This window comes from Euleptes europaea, chromosome 13, assembly GCF_029931775.1.
Source record: "Euleptes europaea isolate rEulEur1 chromosome 13, rEulEur1.hap1, whole genome shotgun sequence".
Taxonomy (NCBI): Eukaryota; Metazoa; Chordata; class Lepidosauria; order Squamata; family Sphaerodactylidae; genus Euleptes; species Euleptes europaea.
In genome coordinates, this window is record NC_079324.1 from 41,714,748 (window position 1) to 41,736,813 (window position 22,066).

General features: G+C 44.9%; 2 protein-coding genes across 3 annotated transcripts in view; one reads left to right on the plus strand and one right to left on the minus strand.

The window, feature by feature from the left end:
* The first annotated feature begins 9,534 nt into the window (after positions 1-9,534).
* PIK3IP1 (phosphoinositide-3-kinase interacting protein 1) lies at positions 9,535-16,287 on the plus strand. Its single transcript, XM_056859608.1, has 4 exons — positions 9,535-9,611; positions 12,596-12,781; positions 13,395-13,473; positions 15,844-16,287. The coding sequence occupies exons 1-4, from the start codon at positions 9,539-9,541 to the stop codon at positions 16,049-16,051; spliced, it is 546 nt and encodes a 181-aa protein (XP_056715586.1). The 5' UTR covers positions 9,535-9,538; the 3' UTR covers positions 16,052-16,287.
* A 4,207-nt stretch (positions 16,288-20,494) lies between these two features.
* Positions 20,495-22,066, minus strand: part of LIMK2 (LIM domain kinase 2) — a 57,408-nt gene continuing 55,836 nt past the window's right edge. For both annotated transcript variants that reach the window (XM_056859256.1, XM_056859257.1), the window contains one exon: positions 20,495-20,825. In XM_056859256.1, coding sequence (XP_056715234.1) covers positions 20,669-20,825 — 157 coding nt within the window. In that variant the 3' untranslated portion in view covers positions 20,495-20,668. The remainder of the gene's footprint in view (positions 20,826-22,066) is intronic.

Sequence of the window (22,066 nt, forward strand, 5' to 3'; positions counted from 1 at the left end):
GGGGTCCTATTCTTTTCAGTGGGCCTTGGCAGAAGAATTTCCAGCAGATGGTGTCCCTCATTTGTTTCTTCTAACTTTCAGAAACTTTCTGTTGGTTTTCTGGATCTCTCTTTTTTGTTATTATTACCTTTATGATTTTAGGACCTGTTATAGTGATTTGCCACTGAGATGCCCTTTCAAGGCAATTATACAGAGAGCTCTTAAAGCAGCAGTCATATTAGGGTTAGTATTAATTTTTTTAGATGTATCATAATTAATAACTTGGCTAGTTGATTGTTTTTTAAGTCTATGGAATAAAATAGTTATGCAAAATGGAAAAAAGGAAAAAATAGAAGAGGTTAAAAATAAAAAAAATAACAACAGTGCACACTTGGTTGGTTGATGCTGGTTTGATGCATAAAAGACCCCAGAAGATTAAATTGATCAGCGATAGGATACGTTTTTCTGTACCACCACCATGTTTAGTGCAATTAAACATATAGGGTTCACAGAGTGATTTTTTAAAAATAATTGGATTGGACTGCATTAAAGAAGTTAGAATGTTACTTTATACCCTATCTTTTTGTCTGGTTTCTAATTTGGAAAGATATGAGGGGGGCTGTTTTTGTTTTTCTTAAAACAGTTTAGTAACCAACCTGAAATGTTCGCATCTGAGAACTGGGAAACAACAAGACTTATCACATCAACACCCTGGAATGTTGATTTTGATGGGGCTTATGTAAGAGCTGTTGACCTGATAAGGCATAGCATTTCTAAATCTCTTAGCCATGTTCAGAAGCCCCTTGCTCCCTCTTTCTTCCTCTCATCAGATTCCCCCCTCACTTTCATTCTGTGCTAACAATAGTTAGTGTTAGGCTTGCACTGAAATTAACGCCATCATTCGCGTTAACCAGGGTTTGTTTAAGCAGCTTCAAAACTATGGTTAGCATTAGTGTTGATTCAGCAGACAAGGGAGCAGAGGAGAGAAGGAGCATGCTAGCCCAAGGGCTACTTCCCATTGGTTAGTCATAGCTAAGAGATCAAGAAATATTGCATCTGCAGAGAGCCGCTGTCTCTTCATCAGGCCCTGGCCAAGGTCAATGAGAATGGTGGGGTTTGACATGAGTAACTCAAATTCCTTCCAGTCTGATTTGTGCAGGGGATGTCTTTGAGGAATGGTGCCTGCTTGTCTTCCCCCTCCCTATTAATGTCAAGTGACCAAGAAGGCTTAAACTTCCCTGTAACACACACCAGCAGATTAATCATCAGATTTATTAATATGGCCAACTGACCAGTCACATGCCAACACATCAAAATTTCAACACCAGCAGATTATGTTGGAGCCAGTATTCAAAGAAACACCTTTTACACACTGCATGGCAACTATAAGAAAATAAATAAGTTTTGAAGGAGTCAAATGCAGAAAGTAGTGGAATATTCTGCACTGAAAATAGTCATCAACTGGAAGTCCCTGGGTCAAATTCCATTTGTGATAGCAGAATCTGGCCCACAACTCCTCGCTCAGTTCTCTCAGCAGCCATCCAGCAAAACTGGTTCCAGCCCTCGTTTTAGATAATACTAGAATGGCCCCTGTTTCAATGAGGAATTCTCACTCTGTGCTTGAGTATTTATTTTGTAGAGTCGTTTGGCATTCACAAATGTCCTTTGTTTGAACAACAAAACATCCCCAAATCTCATTGGAGCCCGGGAACAGTACTCTTCCATATTATTCAGCTCCTAAATTAGTGTTGTGGGGTATTCTATGTGACTGAGGCTGTTACCGCACTAGGTATTCCCAGCAATGTATTAAGAGTTTGAAAATGTTATAAAAAATACTGTTCGCACTTTCTATGTCTTCCCACCGATGTATTGAGTTTGAAAACGTTATAAAAAATACTGTTCGCACTTTGTTTGGCCCCTTTAGCTGTGAAGACGTCTTCCAACCATTTTTTAGCCGTGGCACCAAAAAACCCTTTTAAAGCGATCTTTTTATAACATTTTCAAACTCTTAATACATCGCTGGGAATACCTAGTGTGGTAACAGCCTGAGACTTGAATTGCTCATAGGATTAGATAGGTTTGTGGGCTCTTCAGTTATTTCCTACTTTATCCTAGTGGAGCTGGAATCCAGTTTTGCACATAGATTATTATAATTATTGAAATACTGGGTTATAACAACATCTCCGTTAAATGGAAATGAGAAAAGTGGGTGGAGGCTGGGGAAACCAAGAGAATTAAAAGAATTGTGTGTGTGCTTTTTCCCTAGCAAAACTGAGATCCCCAGGGCAGTGATAATGGCAACTCCGGTTGTTCTTCCACTATGGAAATGTGTTTGGCCCAAGGTACAATTATACTGTAGAAATCATTGTGGTTGTGGATGCCACAAATGAGGTTCCCCCCCCCCCCAAAAAAAGGTTGATAAATACTTAAGCTCCTATATAAATCAGGGCATTATGATACTGGCCATTTTTCAGCCCCTTTTCTAATGTGTGTGTTAAGTGCCGTCAAGTTGTCTCCGACTCATGGCGGCCCTATGAATCAATGTCCTCCAAAGTGTCCTATCCTTAGTGTCCTATCCTTAACAGCCTTGCTCAGATCCCTTTCCTAATACTCTCTAGATATCCAAGAATTGACCTTTACAGTTGCAGAGTCCCAAAATCTCAGTCCTCATTGGGGTGTATGTGAAGTTGCAGTTTTTGTCCTAATGTGCAGTTCCTTGGTGGACTCCACTTCTTCCTGTCATTGCAACAGCTGTCCATTTAATCCTACATTCTGTTTCCCTGTTGATTAACCAATTGGTAATTCATGAGATGACCTGTTTACCCAGAACATATATTTATTTATTTATAATCCTGCTTTTCCTCCCAAGAAGCTCAGGGTCACATAGATGGTTCCCTCTATTTTATCAACAACAACCCAGTAAAATAGATTAAGCTGAGCATGAGTGGCTGGCTCACCCAGTGAGCTTTATGGCCGAGCAGAGATTTGGACCCACCAACTACTACACTATGCTGGCTCTCCACATTTAGCTAAGTTGTCTATAATTTCCTAGATTTTACTTAAATGCATGCACATGCAAAGAGTTTAAAACTAGTGTTGCATTAATTTGCATTCAGTGTAGGGAGGCTGATTTTAGTGCTGCATATTATTCTTAAGGGATCAAACAGATTCACATTTAAGCTCTTTAAAAAAACTTTGATGTGCTATCTAGACCTGGTGAACTGTTAATTTGTCGACTAGAGTTTCATCTTGTCCCCTCTGTTTGGTTCAGTTCTTTAAACACCTTGCCCCAAAATACAATTGCTCATTTCCACAGTGAAAACACAACGAATTCACTTAACCTTTATGCCATGTGTCTTTCTTTCGCCACAGCTGCAGGGAGCAGCCAGGAAATTACTGGCTAGATAACCTAACATTTCTTCCAAGTAAACTGGTAGAAACAGTTTCTACTAGACTCATTTGTAGTCTAATGGCTCAGCCACCTCCCTGGCTGGTTTCCTGTTTCTGGTTGTATTCAAAAAAAATCCGTATGGTTTTAAGGGTGCTCCTCAAATTCTCTTTTTGCCTTTCTTCTTCCTGCCTTTATATTTGTTCTGCCTGAACCTGTGCTCCACCTTGTTCTCCTTGTTTGGAGACGTCTTCCATATTTGAAAGGAATCTTTAATATGCAAATCACTTATAAGCACCCTGTAGAGACAAAAAAGGAAGAACAAGAGATCTGTTCCACAAGGGCCAAGAAAGGGAAATTTAAAGCATGATTAAAGATGGTGAAAGATCAACACGGAAATTTTTAAACTATAATGCAAAGTCTGACTGAATAATATCAGTCAAACTCACGGACAGCCTATCAACATAACTATCATTAAACTTTATGCCCTAACTACAGATGCTGATGAGGAAGAAATTTAAAGCTTTTATGCAAGTGTCCAGGAAGAAACTGATTGCACACCTAAACAAGATGGGCTGATAATCATAGATGACTGAAATGCAAAAGTAGGGAAAAAGCAGAATCAAATAGGGTTGGAAGATTTGGTCTAGGAAGACGAAATGAAGCAGGAGAACATCTCAGAAGACACCAATTTGTTCATTGCAAAGCTGTTTCAGGCAATGGTCAATACAGAAATCAGATAGATTGCATAATCAGAAACAGAAGATGGAGAAGCTAAATTCTTTCTGCTAAAACAAGACCAGGAACTTACACAGACCATGAATTGTTAATATCGAAAATTAGAATAAAGCTGAAGAAAAACACCAAAACATTCATAGTGCCAAAATGCAATATAAACATTCCAGAAGAGTTTAAACACCATGTAAAGAACAGTTTTGCATTACTAAGTTCAAGCAAACACAAAATGGAAGAGCTATGGGTTAAAACTACAGGAAGAAATGCACAAAGATTATTCCTGTAGCCAAAAGATATGAAAAGCCTCAATGGATGACTGATGAAACTCTTTAAATTGCTAAAGATAAAGCTCTATTGGGTAAGGAAAAGCTGAATGGGTGTCTGATGAGCATTTATCGAGGGGAAATGGGCCTTTGCTGGGAACCTGAAATTAAATCATCCACCAGCAATTCTTAAAAGATCATAGTTGGAATTTTTAAAATGACTGTGATGATGTATTTGCTTTATCTCTATCTTCCAATCAAGGCTCATGAAAAATGTACTAAGGTAACACCATAGCACAGATAAACTAAGCAGCAAAATGCAGACAGGAAATGACTTGCTTCAGTCTGCAGCCGCATCAAGGACAACTAGGCAGTGCACCTGTATCATGAAGAAGCCACAGCTCTGATGTAGCAGGAGGCAGTGTCAAGCGTAGTGAACACAGTGGATGCTGCCTGAGCCCTTGTGGAATAAGCCTGGACAGTGAGTGGACACTGCTATTTAACCTGGTTGTAGCATAATCTAATTGCAGCCATTATCGACCATGACAGAGTTTGTGAAGAGGCTGCTTTACCTGGAGCAGACAAGGGCCTTACCTTACTGCCACCACTCTGGGTGTAGGGCTTTACTAGAGGCCCCAGAGCACCTTCCCTGACCCCAGCCAATTCCCTCATGTATGGCTTAATTTGAGGCATGAAGAACCTAGGAAGCGGAAACAAGAGACGGTTTTATTAAATATTATAGCAAGTAAGTAAAAAGGAGAAAAGTTATAAAAATGGGGCAGAATTAATACAGGGACATTACAACTACACTGAACAAAACTGTCAAAGAACGAAGCTGGCTGGAAAACAGCAAAGCTCCCTGATATGACTGCCTTCTTTAGTTCCTACTCTATATCAATATCTGACCCCTTGTAATCCAGATGCAGTACACCATGGGCTGAACGCCCTCCAAAAGCAGCCTCTCTGCCACTCAGGTTCAGGGAATGAATTTCCTCCTCTGTGCAGGGCCTTAGATGCTGTCTGTCAGAGCTCTGCCTACCTAACAGCAATGGGCTTCTGTTTTTGCCCTCCATTTTCCCCCAGTCCAGTCATAAGGCTTAGTGGGAGCTTTGCAACTGGAAAATTTTCACTTGAAGCAACCTTATTCTGAGGGACCACTGGCCTATCAAGGTCAGTATCATTTATTCTGACTGGTCAAGGCCTTTCACATCACCTACTGCATGATCCATTTTAATTGGAGATTTCAGGATGGAACCTGGGACCTGCATGCAAAGCAGATTATTTTCTACTGAGCCACAGCCTCTTTCTTAATTTGTGTTTCTGTTCCACAGAGATGCCCAAATCCTCTTAAATTTCAGTCCCTCCTTTCCAGTAATTTAACAAAGATGGCACATCCAGCCTAGCTGTGCTAAAGTGAAAGTAAGATGCCTATCAGCGCTTCAACATAGCTAGAAGCCAGTAATCCTTGATTTGCAGCGCAAACCTCTGTTTAGGATTGCTTTGCCATACACCTTAATGGTTGTTATCCAGCAATCAGTATTTGGTATCAACATGGCATTCTGCGAGCATTCTCACAAACACTACACCACACTACTACACCAACTGTTGTATAGCCTACAAAGGAAGCTCAGCTGTTCCAGCTATATTTTAAAAAAGAAAAGATCAAAATTTCTTCAAGGATGATATCTCTGTAAAGTGGTTATGAAGAGGTTCTCTGCTCCCAAGCAAGTCCTTTTATGAGCATGATTTCTGTCTATGAAATTATAGTCAAAATTCTAATAATACATCCATTTTGTCACTGTTCAAGCGCCAGAGACTGCTCTTGGTGACCCCCTACAGACTTGCAGCACACACACACACCCTGGAGATAAAGAAATCAAAACCTCTGTTTTGAGTTGGAGAAAAATACAGAGGACACAAACTGTCTTGGCCAAGGTCATTTAGGGAAACAAAGAATGAGTCATAAATAGCAGCTCTTTCTATTCAAGGCCTTGTGCCTTAACCACAGGACAAACTTCAAGCATTTGCAAAGATTTTCTGCTACCCAGGAAACAATGGTTAATCAAAAAATAGTGTGCCTTCCACAAATTGTGTGCATGTGTAGATGGCACTTTATAGGGAAGCAAAAACAGAGGTCCCTGCCCTTAAGTAGCTTTTAAAAAAGAGATCCGCTTTCCAATCTTGCAGTAAGATTGTTTATTGTACTGACAAATTACACCAATTTGTTAGGCAGTTTTTTCGATTGAGTTTTCTAACCGTTCTTGATTGTTTGCTGTGATTGGTTATTTTTTGTCAATAAGCCCTAGAACTTAATCTCAAGTGTTTGACTCAGTTCCTCAGATGCCTTCTCAAAACTTGCCAGGTGTGGGGTAACTATCCAAAATCCTCCACAATAAAGACTGACTGAAAGAATTAATTAAGCTGCTTTGCAATCTCCCAGATTATTTTAGTGTCCCTTTTCTCCTTGGTTGCCTAATAGACCAACCACTTCCATACCTAGTTTCCTATTCCAATGTATGTAAAGACAATGTTACTGGTTGTCTTGCAGCGCCCATTAAAATCAATGGACTGAGAAGGACGTGACTGCTTAGAAGGGTACTGTTAATGTATTAGCAGTATGTTCTTCTATGGTTTTACCAGGGCATGTGCTCTTTTTTGTTCTGCTTTGGGCTAGACTTTCATCCATTAAAATAAGCCTCATTTTAAAAAATCGTATTACTGACTCTGGTAGTTTCAGGTGAAGAGCCGTGTTAGTCTGTAGTAGTAGAACAAAATTCTAACCCAGTAGCACCTTAAAGGCCAACAAGCCTTCGTGAGTCAAAGCTCGCTCTATCCGAATAAGTGAGCTTTGTCTCATGAAAGCTCATAACCTGGGGATTGTTGGTCTTTTAAGGTGCTACTAGATTAGAATGTTGACCCTGGTAGTTATCAATGTGTACTTGCTTGGACTTTTCTTAATTTGTGGTATACATGGTAGCTGACCATCCATTAATGTGATTTTAAACACCTACCAAGTGTCTGGAGAGCTTTCACCCTCTGGACCTTCCCTTTCAATTTCCTTCTAACTAATCCCCTTATTTTTGAGAAGCTTCCTCTTTGGAAACTGATGTATTTGGGCTTCTTTCTATTTATGTATAACATTAAATTTGATAGTGCTGCAGACACATGTTGTTCTGGGTCCTGAACCTCATTCAGGACAAAGTCTAGTGTTGCCTCTATTTGGAGCACCTTTTCCACATTGGCAGCTGGTTCAAGTACTTCGCAGGTGCACTATGCCCACATGCCAAAATAGCCTTTTCTCCTTTTTTGAAGGGTATTTCCACCTAACAAATCCAACAATTCTAACTAAGTGAAGATGAAGGTTGGTGCGATTGGAGGGAGCGGAAATCCAGTCCTGGAGGGAAAGCTGGCCAGCTGAGAGTCCTGTCTTGTGAAATGGGAGAAAGTGAAAGTGACATCTGCAGACTGAGCTAGAGACATTCAGCCCCTGCCTTGTTTTTTTGGGTTCTTGAATATTTGGTATTCGTGTCATTGAGGCTTGCGCAAGACAACTTCCTAGTCATCTATGGCACAGATTTGCCTACTCCTTTGCTGCCACGCTTAACAGCACCCCAAATCTGTCAACTGAAGTGAATACCTTCTCATTGTGCTTCGTGGTAAGGCTGCCTCAATTTACAGGTATATTACCCAAGTACTAGCACCAAATACTCACAATTGTCACTGCAAAAGATGTACTTTATAAAAGGTCTCTAGTCTCATAAGGAAACAGAGCTGATGTTCAGATATCCAACCTGACACATTCAGAAGATATGAGGTAAACATTTAGCGAGGCACACACACAGCTAGAACAGGAAACATACGGTCGCTTTTTTAACATTTACTTCTTTTTTTTGAGACAGTAACCTCACCATAGGGTACTGGAACAATTACAGAAATTACAGGGAAGGGCAGATAGGGACACCTTCAGAAACTGTGGCAGCTGAGCTTGGTTTTCAAAAACCCAAATTCATTTGACCTCAATAAAAGCTAGAGCCACAGACAAGGAGCAGCCAATAATTTTATTGCATACACTGCCCCAACGTGTGTGTGTGTTTTTTTTTTTAGTTTCCTTCCAGAAAAACAAGGAATCATTTCTGTAGATAGGCACATGCCTCGTTGCGTAAAGAGCCAGGTGTTTTCACAAGTTACATAAGAGATGCATGACTTTGGACGATTCTGAACCACACCTGCTAACAGAGACAGCCTTTATTTCTTTATCTGTGTACAGCAGCTAGGATACTAATGATGTGGTATCAATGTTAAATTGCAGACTCCATGGCTTCTCTCTGGACATAGCCGCATGGGAACTGGGGTAATATGCCCCTTTGCATTCCTTTACTGTTTTAAAAAAAAAAACTAGTCGTTGTAGTTGTTCCAACTGTACCTCCCAATGGAATATAGTTTCCACAATCAAATAATGTGTTGTGTCTTTGTTCTGTGTACCGCAGCTAGGATACTAATGTGAAATCAGTGTGAAATTGCAGACTCCATGGCTTCTCTCTGGGCATAGCCACATGGGAACTGGGGTAATATGCCCCTTTGCATTCCTTCCCTGTTAAAAAAACAACAACTAGTTGTAGTTTTCCAACTGTACCTCCCAATGGAATATAGTTTCCACAATCAAATAATGTGTTGTGGCTTTGTTCTGTGTACCGCAGCTAGGATACTAACGATGTGAAATCAGTGTGAAATTGCAGACTCCATGGCTTCTCTCCCACATGGGGACTGGGGTAATATGCCCCTTTGCATTCCTTCACTGTTAAAAAACAACACCTAGTCGTTGTAGTTTTCCAACCGTACCTCCCAATGGAATATAGTTTCCGCCATCAAAGAACGTGTTCTGTCTCGCCCAGCATTCTGATCCTTCCGAAAAGTCACCCCCTGCACGCCCGTCCGCCCGCATCCTACGTCTCCGGTAGACTGCGCCTGAACGCAGACGCTCCCTTTTTGCAAGCAAGCGGCTGCCTTCCTCGCTTAGGACCCAGCAGGCGAAGGGGCTCCAGCCGCAGCAGCTCCGGGGCGGAGGAGGTGGAGCCGCAGTGCTTAAAAAAAGAGCAGCCTTGTTTACTGCAAGCGAGAGACGAGCCGCGGCTGCAGCGCGGAGCCCGGGCGGCGGCGGGGGGCTGCTCTGGCCATGGAGCCCGGCCGGGCCCAGGCGCTGCTCCTGAGCTGCTGGGCGCTGCTGGCCTTGGCCTCCGCCGCCGAAGGTGAGCTTCGCAACTGCACCCACCCCCCCAGCCACCCCCCACGGCTCCATCTTGGCTGGAGCGAACAAAGGCGAGCTTCTGTCCGGCGCCCCAGCCCTGGTGTCGGTGCAAGGGGGCTGCCACCACCCGCCCCGCCCGCTGGCACCCCCTTCCTCCCCCCCTTTCCCGTTTGGCAGCATTTGGGCTCCGCATTTGGGCCGCCTGCCTGCAGCCATCTTCCAGCTGTAGGGCCCTGCTGGTGGTGGTGGTGGTTGTTTTTTTTTTTTTGCAAGAGGGTGGCAAGTTCCTCGGAGCTTTCCCTCGCCCCAGCCTCGCTGGTTACGGCAGGTTCGCCCCCCGGGTCGGGGGTGGATGGGTGGCAGCCCGAGCGGAGCTGCATCAAGCCGTGTTCCGCAAGCGCCCTTTGCAGCTTGGCGTCGGAAGCGCACGGGAGGTTTTGCCTTGGAGGCACCTTTCCCCGTCTGAATGCTCAGAACTCTGCACGGGGGCTTAGGGTTGATTTTTGAGAATTGGGATGGGGGAAATGTGCCCCCAAACACCATGTAGGCCTGGGAGGTTTTCGCCTTGGATTTGCCGCTCTGTAGACGCACATTTCCCCCCATCCCAATTCTCAGAACTCTGCACGGGGGCTTATTTTGGAGTTTTAAGAATTTGACTGGGGAAAATGTGCATATTTAGAGAGTGGCAAATCGTTTTCGCCCTATAACACGATTCCGGCGAGGAGGATGTTGTGCCTGGGGGAGCACAAGAAGGACGAGGGGGAGCTCGATGCGCGCAGCAGCGACTCGCCCCCATCACCGATCCCCCGCCCCTTCCTTTGCTTCTTCGAGTTGGTGCACAAGCGCGTCCTGTCCCTTCGTGACTGCACGGGCGGCCGAACCTGTGAATGGGGGTGGTGTGCGTCATGCGTATACAGTGGCGGGCTGCGGACCGCCTTCAGACACGCGTCATGCACGTGTTGAAATGCCCACGGCAAGGATGCCTCTGCACCACCAAGCCCCTTCCTCGAGGGTCTCCCGTGGCACTGCCGGAGGCCTAAGGCAGGGTCCGGAGACCCAGCGCAGCACTAGCCCCAGCAGGTGGGGCGCGCGCTCTGCAAGCGCTCAGAGGCAACGTGCCAGCGAGGGCCGAGCGAGCAGCTTCCTGCATTGCGCAGGGAGCGCCACCAGAAGCCCATGACGCCGCCGCCGCCGCCTCGTGATTGGCTGACGCTGTTTCCAGGCCGCGAGCCAGCCGTCCATTGGACGCCGCTGTGGGGTGATGTCATGCTTCAAAAGCCCTAGTCTAGGCATGTAAACAACCTGGCCACGCCCCTTGCACGTGGATGCTGCGTATAAGCCCGCCCTCCCCTTCACGACTAGTTTAGTTGCCTGCAAGGAGGGGGTGGGGACGCTCAGGTCGGGTTTTCCACGCTGCAGGATCCTTCCCAGCCCAAGTAGGGTGGTTGCAAGATGGTTAAGGCCATCGTTTCCAGGGAGGGGCTGTGGCTCAGAGGTAGAGCCTCTGCTTGGCATTGTGGTTCTCAACCTTTTTTTGACCAGGGACCGCTAGGACTTTTTTGTTCGGTGCAGGGACCCCAAGGTTCAAAATAAAAATTTATGAATTTATATAGATACTAAAAAAAAAAAATTCTGTTTATATATTTTTTATTAGTATATTTTTTATTGTTGTTGTTGTATTTGTTTATTTTGTTTTGTTATAAAAAACAAAATAAAAATTCCAAGAATTTGAAAATAAACTTTAGTCATAACTCAATAGCACCTTAAAGACTAACAAAAATATTTTCTGGTAGGGTATGAGCTTTAAGGTGCTACTGGACTCTTGCCCTTTTTGACTACTGCAAACAGACTAACACGGCTACCCACTGTGATTTATTCATAACTGTTAGTTAAACATTAAACTTAGAATATTTGAATATATTTTTATAATAGAGAACTTTTAATTGAAAATATTAATTTATTATGGGTTTATAACTTTGTTTCGCAAACCTTAATTTAGTTCTCACGGCCCCCGGTTGGGAACCAACCAACCGTGATTAAAGGGACTAGGCAGGTAGGTGACGTGAAATGCCTCTGCCTGAGACCCTGGAGAGCTGCCGCAGGTCTGAGTAGACAATACTGACTTTGATGGACCAAGGGTCTAATTCAGTATAAGGCAGCTTCATGTGTTCATCTTTGGGCTTGAGGGGTATCTGGCAGATGGCAGCAGCTCCCCATGACTGAAGTTGGGCCCGGGGTTCTTCCTTGCTCCTCTTACACAGTTACATATTGTGAGGCAAGCTACCCACTGGCATCTTATGGCACTTTCACCTGTTCCTGGCTGATTCTTTGTATTGCTGCACATGTTTAGACTGGAGCGTAGGCTGTCATTGCAAACAGCAGAGAAAAGATGCAGGAGCAAACAGGAGGATTAATACATCAGCTAAACATGTTGAATGGGTCTGATGTGACCCTTCCCCCCCCCCAACTTCCTGTTGTGGAACATTATGCAAGTACATTGCCTTTGAAGCACTTGTCAGGGAGGATCTAGGTTTATCCTGCATTAAGCAGGGGGTTGGACTAGGTGGCCTGTATGGTTCTATGAACATAAAGGTTCCATTGTACTTATTTTGGCTCATAATTGTATTCTCAAGTTGCTGCCTAAGCAAGGAAAGTATATGTTCCTGAATAGCTCAGCTATTCACAGGGGTCAGGCAGGATCCTGTTCTCGGGTATATTTTATAGATTTTATGGATTATGTTTTAATTGTGAATTATATTTGTATTTTAATATATAATGTATTATGTTAGAAATATTACTGTGATGTGAGCCGCTCTGAACCCGGCCTTGGCTGGGGTAGAGTGGGGTATAATTTTAAAATAAAGAAATATCAGAACATGGTGGTCTTGCAACCAGACATTCCGGGACAATGTTTTGATCCAGCAGCACCATTTCCAGTCTGCCAACTATGATCATCCTGTCAATAATTTTTCCCCTTTCTGACAGATGTCACCTCTAGCATATTACCTGCTGTTACTGCCAAAACTGTGGATGCTGCAGAAGGAGACCATGTTTTTGAATCTGCTAATAGCTTACCATCCCGGAGTGAAGCAGCTGCTGTTCAGCCAGTTGTTGGGATCAGCCAGCGGGTCAAGATGCGATCAAATGAAAAAAAAGATTTGGGCATCCTAGGTAGGATGGGTTTCCTAAAAACAACCTGAAATAATGCCTCTGATACTCAAGATGGATTTGTTTCAGAATTGTGGGCCACATCTAAAGAGAGTGTGGTAGTGTTGGTTAGACTAAATGGACAAAATCCCCACACTTCTGTAAGAGTTCACCGGGTGGCCTCCAATAGGTCACACTCAGTTTAACTGGCCTCATAGGGTTGGTGTTGGAAGGATAAAATGGAAGAGGGAGAATAGAGTTGTAAGCTGCTTAGGGTTCTCAATGCATGGAGAAAAGCTGCACATAAACATCTAAACAGAGAGAAGCTGCAGACTGGCTATCTGTGCTTCCTAGTCCTCTCTGTACTCTACACAACTTGCTTTCCATGCTCTCTGGTTACTGCTCCTTGAGGGTATTCCTTTGGCCTTGGCAACTGTGGAATTTCAACATTCCTCACCTGTTCTTTTTTCCAGTTCTCTTGGTCATCTTGCTACATTCCAAATGTTTATGTAAATATGCACCATTTCCATAGCTTCATTGTGGAATTTGGATTACAGGGTGTACATAGTGTGACTGGTTATTTAACTGCTGCTGCATCATCAAAGTGCACTTCTCTCTCTCCCCTTCTCCCGAACAGGCTACGTGATGGGTCTTATCATGATGGTGATCATAATTGCCATTGGAACAGGAATTGTTGTGGGCTACATCTACAAAAGGCAAGTATCATTCAAAGTTCCTGCTCCCTGAGGAACCTAAGCATTTGAGAGTAACCTTGTAGTGTAGTAAAAGCCTACCCATCCATCCATCCATCCACCCACTCCCCTCTGGCCTTACAAGGATCATAATTCTGCTTCACTGACGTTAGGACAATCTCTGGATTACCCCCACCCCATCAAGGTAGCAGCTCCCTCTCACCTCTGAGCAGTAACCAAGCAGACCAATGACAAAGACAGCTTACAACCAGAAAGTCAGCCTTAAAGTCTCAAGCCAATACCTGACTCTGTCCTTCTTGTGGCTTCATCACAAGCCCAACACACCCACTACTGAAGAGCCTTCAGGCATAAGCTGTCTTTGCTGCTTTCCCCTTGCTCCATCTCAGCCCAGGGGCCAGTTTTAACAACATGTTCACATGCACAAGTTTGGGGAGAGGTGCTCTGTTTGAGCCTTTGAGTCAATCACTCCCTGAGGGAGAAAGCAGTCCACCTTATTTGGAAGGTGCTGCTATTTACTTTTGAGGCATTGCCCTTTTGTGAAGAAAGATTTACAGGTCAAAAGAAACTGAAGTTGAAGGAAAGAAAACATAAGCCAAAGGGAATGCTTTAAAAATGTTTGCTTTGAATCTAATTGTCTTAAGGACATGTGCCCAAGAAACTGGTGGTAGGGTTTTTAGTAAAGTTTCTCTTAGCCAAATTTCTATCATCAGTGTGTTCATGTACATTAAGAGGCGGGGTGGAAAAATTCCTCACAGCCTCATTTCCATTCATTCCTAAGGACTGTATCCTGAGGCACAGAGTAAAGAGAACACCCTCACCCCTACATAAACCGAGTAGAAAGTGTTTGAGATCAGAATCTTCAAACGCTTCTGGCAGGGAAGCAATAACCATGAGAATGGTCATAAAAGAGGAATGGTTTTACAATCTCATTAGGACTCATTTTGCTGGAAGGACTTCAGAAGTCTTCATTCCCTCTTGGCCCTTCTATTTGCAAGCAGTCAATAGGAAGGAATAGCTTGCCAGAACACGAGGCAGTTACTTGACCCCTTCCCATGTCTCAACTTACTTTCCACACGGGAAGTGTAATGTTTAAATCAGAACTCAGATGCATTCCTCAGTGGCCACCCTTGGGACCACTTAAATAGCAACCTAGAAACTTTTGTGCCTAACCTGAGCCATAGGGAGGTTTCGCTACGGAAACAATTGTTGAGGCAGACTTACGAAAGCAGTGGGAGTGTGTGTGTGTGTGCTCGTTAGAAAAAGAATATTGTGTTCCAAGATTAAGGTCTTGCCCCCTGGTAAAGCTGCTTGCGCTACTGTACAACAGCCTACAAAGCTGGACTAGATGGACCACCAGTCTGGTCCCAGCAGGGCTGCCCTCTCCCTGACCTTGTTGAACACCATTGGAAATTTTTAACAGGTGGTACACACCTTCTCAAATTGCTGCTACTGTGGGGGGAGGGATGCACAGGCAACTGACCACAGAATAGCCACTGTGAAGGGAGGTAGTTGATAATTTCCTGCATTGTGCAGGGGCCAGACTTGATGTCCCTGGTAGTACCTTCCAACTCTATGATTCTAAGGTTAGGGTCAGTCACAAAATGTGAGGGGGCACCAAGCCAAGCATCCTTCTATGATGGAGGGAGCAGTTTCCAGATGGGCGCTCCCTACAGACACAGTTCTTCCCATACTCTTCTGCCACACCTCCTTTTCCATTGAGATGGAGGAAGGGCAGGATTGTCCCTTTCTTTGTGGCAGGAGGAGGTGGATAGCAGGAAACACATTGTGAGGCACCATGTGGGAGAGCCAGTGTGGTATAAGCAGTGGGCTCTGATCTGGAGAACCGGGTTTGATTCCCCACTCCTCCACATGAGCGGCAGAGGCTAATCTGGTGAACTGAATTTGTTTCCCCACTCCTTCCTACACACAAAGCCAGTTGGGTGACCTTGGGCTAGTTACAATTTTATTAAGAGCTCTCTCAGCCTCACCCACCTCACAGGGTGTCTGTTGTGGGGAAGGGAATGGAAGGTGATTGTAAGCCAGTTTGAGTCTCCCTTAAGTGGTAGAGAAAGTCGGCATATAAAAACCAACTCTTCTTCGTATTGGAGACCAATGTGCTATGGTCCCCTGCTTCAAAATGCAGTGAGGTCCCTTGAGTTACAACTCCCCATGTGTCCCCCTTCTTGAGAAAACTGTGTCCTCGGCCTAGGCTAGCAGGCTTAACAGTAGTTAAAAGATCGAGTGTGTGTGTACATGTTTGTTTTAAACCCTCTTAAGCTTTCACACTTTAACTGCATCTTGCACTACTCGCTTCACTAAAAGAACTCATTGGCACTCGGTCAACCAACCATCCTTCATCCTCTCTCTCTTCAGGGGGAAAGATCTCAAGGAGCAGCACGAGCAAAAAGCTTATGAGCGCGAAATGCAGAGAATCACGTTGCCACTCTCAGCTTTCACCAACCAAGCCTGCGAGCTAATGGACGAGAACACAATCGTGGTGCACACCACTCAGACACCTGTAGAAGAAATGCACAATGGCGATGCACCCTTGATGGGCCAGGCAGGCACTCCTGGAGCCTGATGAAGGAGCGCTAGGAGATAACCCTGCTTTGACAACCACAAGCCCCTCTCCTCTCATCCTTGATAATGGGAGTTCATTTTTTTTTCTGGTAAGCGAGGGATAAGATGCCCACTCAGACAGAAGAGATTTGTAAAGGGTGTCAGAACTGGCTCATCCACAGTAGTGTGCTGGTATGGAGCAGACCTCTGGACTGTAGAAGGACTGGTGGAGCTCTGGACTGAGACCACCGTTCCTCCTGTCTCTCCAGAGTGCTACGAGAGAAGAAGCACTACGGTTCCTGCTGGGAAGCCCAGCAACTCCACTCCTGAAGAGACTGCTGCCCTCTCCTGTCAATTCTCCTTTCAGTGTGGGTGGTGTTCACCATTCTTGGTACCTATAAGCTCTTTTAACTTGGGGGGGCTTTTAGCTGTTTTTTTTTCTTTTAAAAGGGTGTTTGAATATTTGAATGTAGATTGTTTTGTTTTTTGTATGACAGCTGCCAAAGAAGCAGCAGTGCCACCATCAAAAATCCTGGCACATGTCTGTGTTTAGTGACTAAGGAGTTTTATTTGGCAGTGAATATTTAAGTCTACTTTCTAAAAAGCCAGGTGGCCTGTGGAAAGCTTGCCATATGCTGAAGATTCAGCTGTAGCTAAGGATGGCTTTCTTGGCACTGGGACAGAGGAAAATGGGAGGTAAGCCACAGCAAAAAAACAAAAACCTTTCCATTGCCTAGAAAGCGGTTAAAAATAATCCAGGTCTTCCACAGCCCAATCCTTACCTGCCCAAACTTAAGAAATACAATCCTTTATGTTTGTTTTGCAACTTGCAGTCTCTGGGATCAGGGAATAGCCTTGAGTCCAGAAAGCGAGGGAGCATTTTAACCCCATAGGGATTATTTCTACACTCCTTTCCCCAGAAGTTCATTTCCAAGAAGAAAAAAGTGTTTAAAAAGTATTTGCTAAGCTAAACCCGACCAAAAAGATTCGCTAAAAGGAAAGTGCCAGTCAGTGACGGAGGGATGCTTGGAGATCCTCTCCCTCACATTGGAGTGAGCCTTTTCCTGAAAAGTGGCCAGTTTGAATAGAGACTACTTAGCAGCTGTATTAATAGAGTTAAAGCACTTATGGGTGAGTTTTGGGGCCAAAGATGGATGGGGACAGGAAGAGAATGCACAAGACCTGCTGCCGTTTGTGTAGCTGAACATGTCAGCAAAAGGGCTGATTCCACCCATACAGATCTTTTAACCCTTCTCCATCCAAGGGCCTCCAAAGCTGCCGAGTAAAGATTTCTTGCCAATGACGTCCATGAGCAAGAACAAAGGAAACATTTTTAAATTTCTTAAACGCCTTTGAATACCATTTCTTTGTAAACATCTTAAAATACCTCATGATTATGAAATAAACAATTCAGGTTGTAATTAATGCCTTGCATTTGTGAATCATAAAAATGCCAGTCCAGGTTCTGTGAAAAACTCAAGTGTCGTTTGTGCATTTCGGTGCCTGATTGGCAGCCAGTGCTGTTCTCCATCAGTGGAGGAAGATATCCATGTACAGATTGTGCCTTGCTCCATGGGCAGGGTATATGCAAATTTCTTGCAAGCCTTCCACTATCCTGAGGAGTCGCTCCACCTCCCCAGTCCACGCCCTGCCCACTCTGTGGATGGACCAGCATCCACAGCTCTCCACTTATTAAAAACACAGGCAGAATACCTTAAAATCACCGACATCTGCCTCTCTCACTCACGAGCAGCAGAGGCAAAAAATATACAAAGTTGTCCTGGATGGAACAAATGCCCCAAGGCAGCTACCAGAATTGAGCTGTCGTAAGAAGGTTTGACTGTTCCTCCCCTCCAGGACCACAGCATGAACCTCTGCAACATCAGTGCCTGTTCTTTAGCTGTCACTTTCCTCTCCCCCTGTCGAGGCACTGGCAGGGACAGGGAGTAAACAACCTGCCTGCTCCCACTCTGAGATACTGGTGGTGAACAGGTCCATTGACTGAGTCTCCAACAGCTCTTCTAAGCTGGTGCTTTTCACCCTGTTAACGACACAAGACTCCTGTTCTGAGGATGGGGTTTCTGGACCTTATCTTAGCTGAGCAGAGGTGGTTCTGTGCTCCTGTTACAGAGCTAAAATGAGTCCAAATTGGGAGGGTGGGGACAAAATATTGGACTTGCTATGAAGATTTCTTCTCATCAGTGGACTGAGAAGCTCCAGCAAGTACTAGTGCTGAAGGGGGCTCCCCCCCCCAACATTTCCCTTGGCTTCAGGAAGTGACTTCCCAGGCAAGTGGAGGGGCAGCAGATAAAGCCCAAATGGGATCCAGGTAGAGGAATCCATGTTCAGAAGTGGCAGATACAATCCACTAATCTACAACTTCAATCCTCCTCCATTTGTCACTAAGCATAACTACACTTCAACACCACAAGAGATGCAAAGTAAAACCACCATTATTTGCAAAATGCACTGTGGGTTTCGGTTCTTCTCTTAGAAGTTGGAAACCGTTAGTCCTGAAAAGCACCTCCTTTTCCATCAGGATCTATATTCTAGTACCCACAGCTCATCTGCGTTCACTACTCATTACATCACTCGCAAATTCCCATGGACTCCTATATGGTTCCTCAGCCAGTCTTTAAAACTTTTGGGGCCAGAAGAAGAAGAGCTGGTTTTTATATTCCAACTTTCTCTTAAGGGAGACTCAAACAGGCTTACAATCGCCTTCCCCTCCCCACAACAGACACCCTGTGAGGTAGGTGGGGCTGAGAGTGTGTGACTAGCCCAAGGTCACCCAGCTGGCTTCATATGTAGGAGTGGGGAAACCAACCCGGTTCACCAGATTAGCATCCACTGCTCATGTGGAGGAGTGGGGAATCAAACCCGGTTCTCCAGATCACAGTCCACTGCTCCAAACCACCGCTCTTAACCACTACACCATGCTGGCTCCCAGAAGGCCCTGGGGCTGCTGTCCTAAGACAAAGGACACAGCCTGGCCTAGACACTGCTGCGGTCCCTTGAAGATGCAGATCTTTATCTCTTAAATTCAAAATGAGTACCAACCAGCTCTGCATTCATAGGATAAAGTTTATTATTGCTTTTAATTTATTCATAGAACATTCTGTTGTGCAATCACAAGAGCCCAGAATTTCCTGAACACGTGATCCAAGTTTTTCCTAAGGTGGGCACAGTCTCTCATTTCATCTCACTGCATGAAGATGAGAGGGTGGGAGCAAAATCAGACAAAGATGCTGGATGTGACGATCTCCCTCCACTGTCCCACCACAGCGAAAGGGCCAGTGTCTCTTAAAAACACAGATTAAACACAAAAACTTGAGTCCTAAAAGACTTGGCTCATGGGTTTTGAGCACTCAGACCAGCAAGCTCTGGCCCTTATACTCCACAGCAAGACCAAAGGCTAGATAAGGAAAGAACAGCAAGAATTCGACTTCAAAAGAGAACCAAAAGCAGGTACGGATGTCAAACTGGGTTTCCCCAAGAGTTCGGATGCTGTCTCACAACAAGGAAAAAATCTAGTGAGGTTAGCAATGTAGTGAATGAGCCAAGAAGGAATACCAGAAATAGTTCCTGCTCCTTTGAAAACGGGTGTATGAATACAGTGCCCAAACCCAGAAGGGAACAGGCGGTAGCATTCCAAGAGTGCAGTTTCGGCCTGAAGGGGAAGGGTGCCTGTGATTGACAAGGCCTGAAATGGAGGACAGAGGTAGTCGCTATTGCCATACATTGTAACTTCAAAACTAGTTGTCCTGAATAAAAGAAGCATCTTATTCCCATGCCAGGTACAAGTAACGTCAAGATGCAAACTGCTCTTCGCTCACATGCAGAACACCAGGCTCTCGCTTATAATAGCTGCCATTTCCACACCCATTATGCCACAAAGGGAAACCTCCAAATGGGAAGCACTTGGAGCACTGTTGGTATTCAGGCTGGGAGATGACCTCACCCGTTCACCCCGCAGTGTACAGGGCCATCCCCATCGATGATGGGATCCGGTTCTCGGCGGTCCATGTAGTGCTTTAGAAGGTCTCTTTGGAGGTATTTGCAGATGTAGTGTGAACAGCGGTCAAGGAGTAGGGCAACGTGCAACAGAGAGGATCTGTATTTGAGCTGCCCCAGCAGAGGCATTTCCCGATTCCAAGAGCTGCAACCAGAAGGCTAAAACTCCTACAAGATGTCCTACTAAGTGACTGAGGCTTTAGTCAGGCTCCACTGGATCAGAGAAGCGGAGTTGCCTGGAAGCAGCACTTCTGGGTCTCCTGACAGTTCTACCATCTCCAACATGGCGCTCCCTGGGGCAAAAACACCCACACTTCTTCACACCTTGTAGTCTATTAAAGTTCTAAGGCACCACAGTAATAAAGTGACCCCCTGAAAAAGGAGGCCTCAAGGGTAGTGTTTCCAATCAGTTCCAGTCAGTTACTGAAGCCACTGGCAAGCAAGCCCTTTCTTTGCTACCAGAATGTGCCTCAAATCCACAGGAGAGAGGTGGAGGAAGTTGAAGGTGAGAGGAAGAGGCCAAAAAAATCAACCCTGCCTTATTAATGCCCTGGTGAAGTGTGAGAGGGGCAGTTCTTGCCTCAAAAGCTACCATCGATGGAAAGGATGCAGAAAGTCACAAGGACTAAGTGAGGTTTCTTGGTAGCTGGTCCCGGATCAGCCCATACTGTGTGCTGATGTTGTGGTCCAGTTCCTCCAGTTCTGAGGGAAGAGGGATTCCCAGTTCTCCCAGATAAAGAGAGAGAGCTTCAAAAGAATCCTCCAGTTTTGAAAAGGGGGGCCTGGGGAGAAAGACAGAGAAAGAAGTTAACACAATCTAGCTATAAACAAGTTGCTCAGCTGCCTTTGGCAAAGTGGAAAGGGAAGCTCTTCAAGGTCAACCTGGAAGCTTATTTTACTATGCAAACAATAATTAGAAATAGAATGAAGCAACCCCTGGGGTGCTGGCAGAAATGCAAGGCATTTGAACACACATGAACACATGAAGCTGCCTTATATAGAATCAGATCCTTGGTCCATCAAAGTCAGTATTGTCTACTCGGACCGGCAGCAGCTCTCCAGGGTCTCAGGCAGGGGTCTTTCACATCACCTACTTGCCTAGTCCCTTTAACTTGAGATGCCGGGGATTGAACCTGGGACCTTCTGAATGCCAAGCAGATGCTCTACCACTGAGCCACGTCCCCTTCCCCATTTGGGCCCTTGTTTACTGCCAAACCCAGCGACGAAATTCTTGGATCCCAAAAACTAAACTGCCAGGACTGCAGCAAGCTAAGCTAATTGCACATTAACTCGTGGAGTTTTAAAAAATCCATCATGCAAAATGGACAGCAGAAAAGAACTCGGTTCAGAAAGCAATTAGTATAGTAAAAACGTAATGTGACTGGTTATGCTGTTTTTGTGTTTTAAGTTCTAGAGCCCCGTGGCGCAGAGTGGTAAGCTGCAGTACTGCAGTTCAAGCTCTGCTCACGACCTGAGTTCGATCCCAATGGAAGTCGTTTTCAGGTAGCCGGCTCAAGGTTGACTCAGCCTTCCATCCTTCTGAGGTTGGTCAAATGAGGACCCAGCTTGCTGGGGGTAAAGGGAAGATGACAGGGGAAGGCACTGGCAAACCACCCCGTAAACAAAGTCTGCCTAGTAAATGTCAGGATGTGACGTCACCCCATGGGTCAGGAATGACCCGGTGCTTGCACAGAGGACCTTTACCTTTTATGGCACTGAAATGTTTTATGAACACTGCCAAATGCTGAAAACTACCTTCCCTTTTTTAAAAGACATGGAAGAAAGGAGAGGTGGGAAGAATGAGCTGACCAGTGGTTGGCGTGGGCCAAGAATGATCAAAGCCGTGGAGCCATTAGAAGCCCCTCAACTCATGTTCTTATTTTGCAGAGCTTCCTTGCCCTCTACTGAAAGCTGCCATTGCCAGAATAAATTATGCTGGAAACCTGAAGTTGCTCCTAACGCTGAGCCCTGCAGCCAAGCACGAAGCCTGGACAACAACAGGAGAGTCCACTCACCAAATTGG

What these genes read in the sequence shown, in the direction of transcription:
- PIK3IP1 (XM_056859608.1), top strand. Translation starts at nt 9,539, where the DNA reads ATGGAGCCCGGCCGGGCCCAGGCGCTGCTCCTGAGCTGCTGGGCGCTG. An exon ending in CTTGGCCTCCGCCGCCGAAG is followed by an intron (nt 9,612 to 12,595) that starts GTGAGCTTCGCA and finishes CCTTTCTGACAG; the next exon opens with ATGTCACCTCTAGCATATTA. An exon ending in AAAAGATTTGGGCATCCTAG is followed by an intron (nt 12,782 to 13,394) that starts GTAGGATGGGTT and finishes TCTCCCGAACAG; the next exon opens with GCTACGTGATGGGTCTTATC.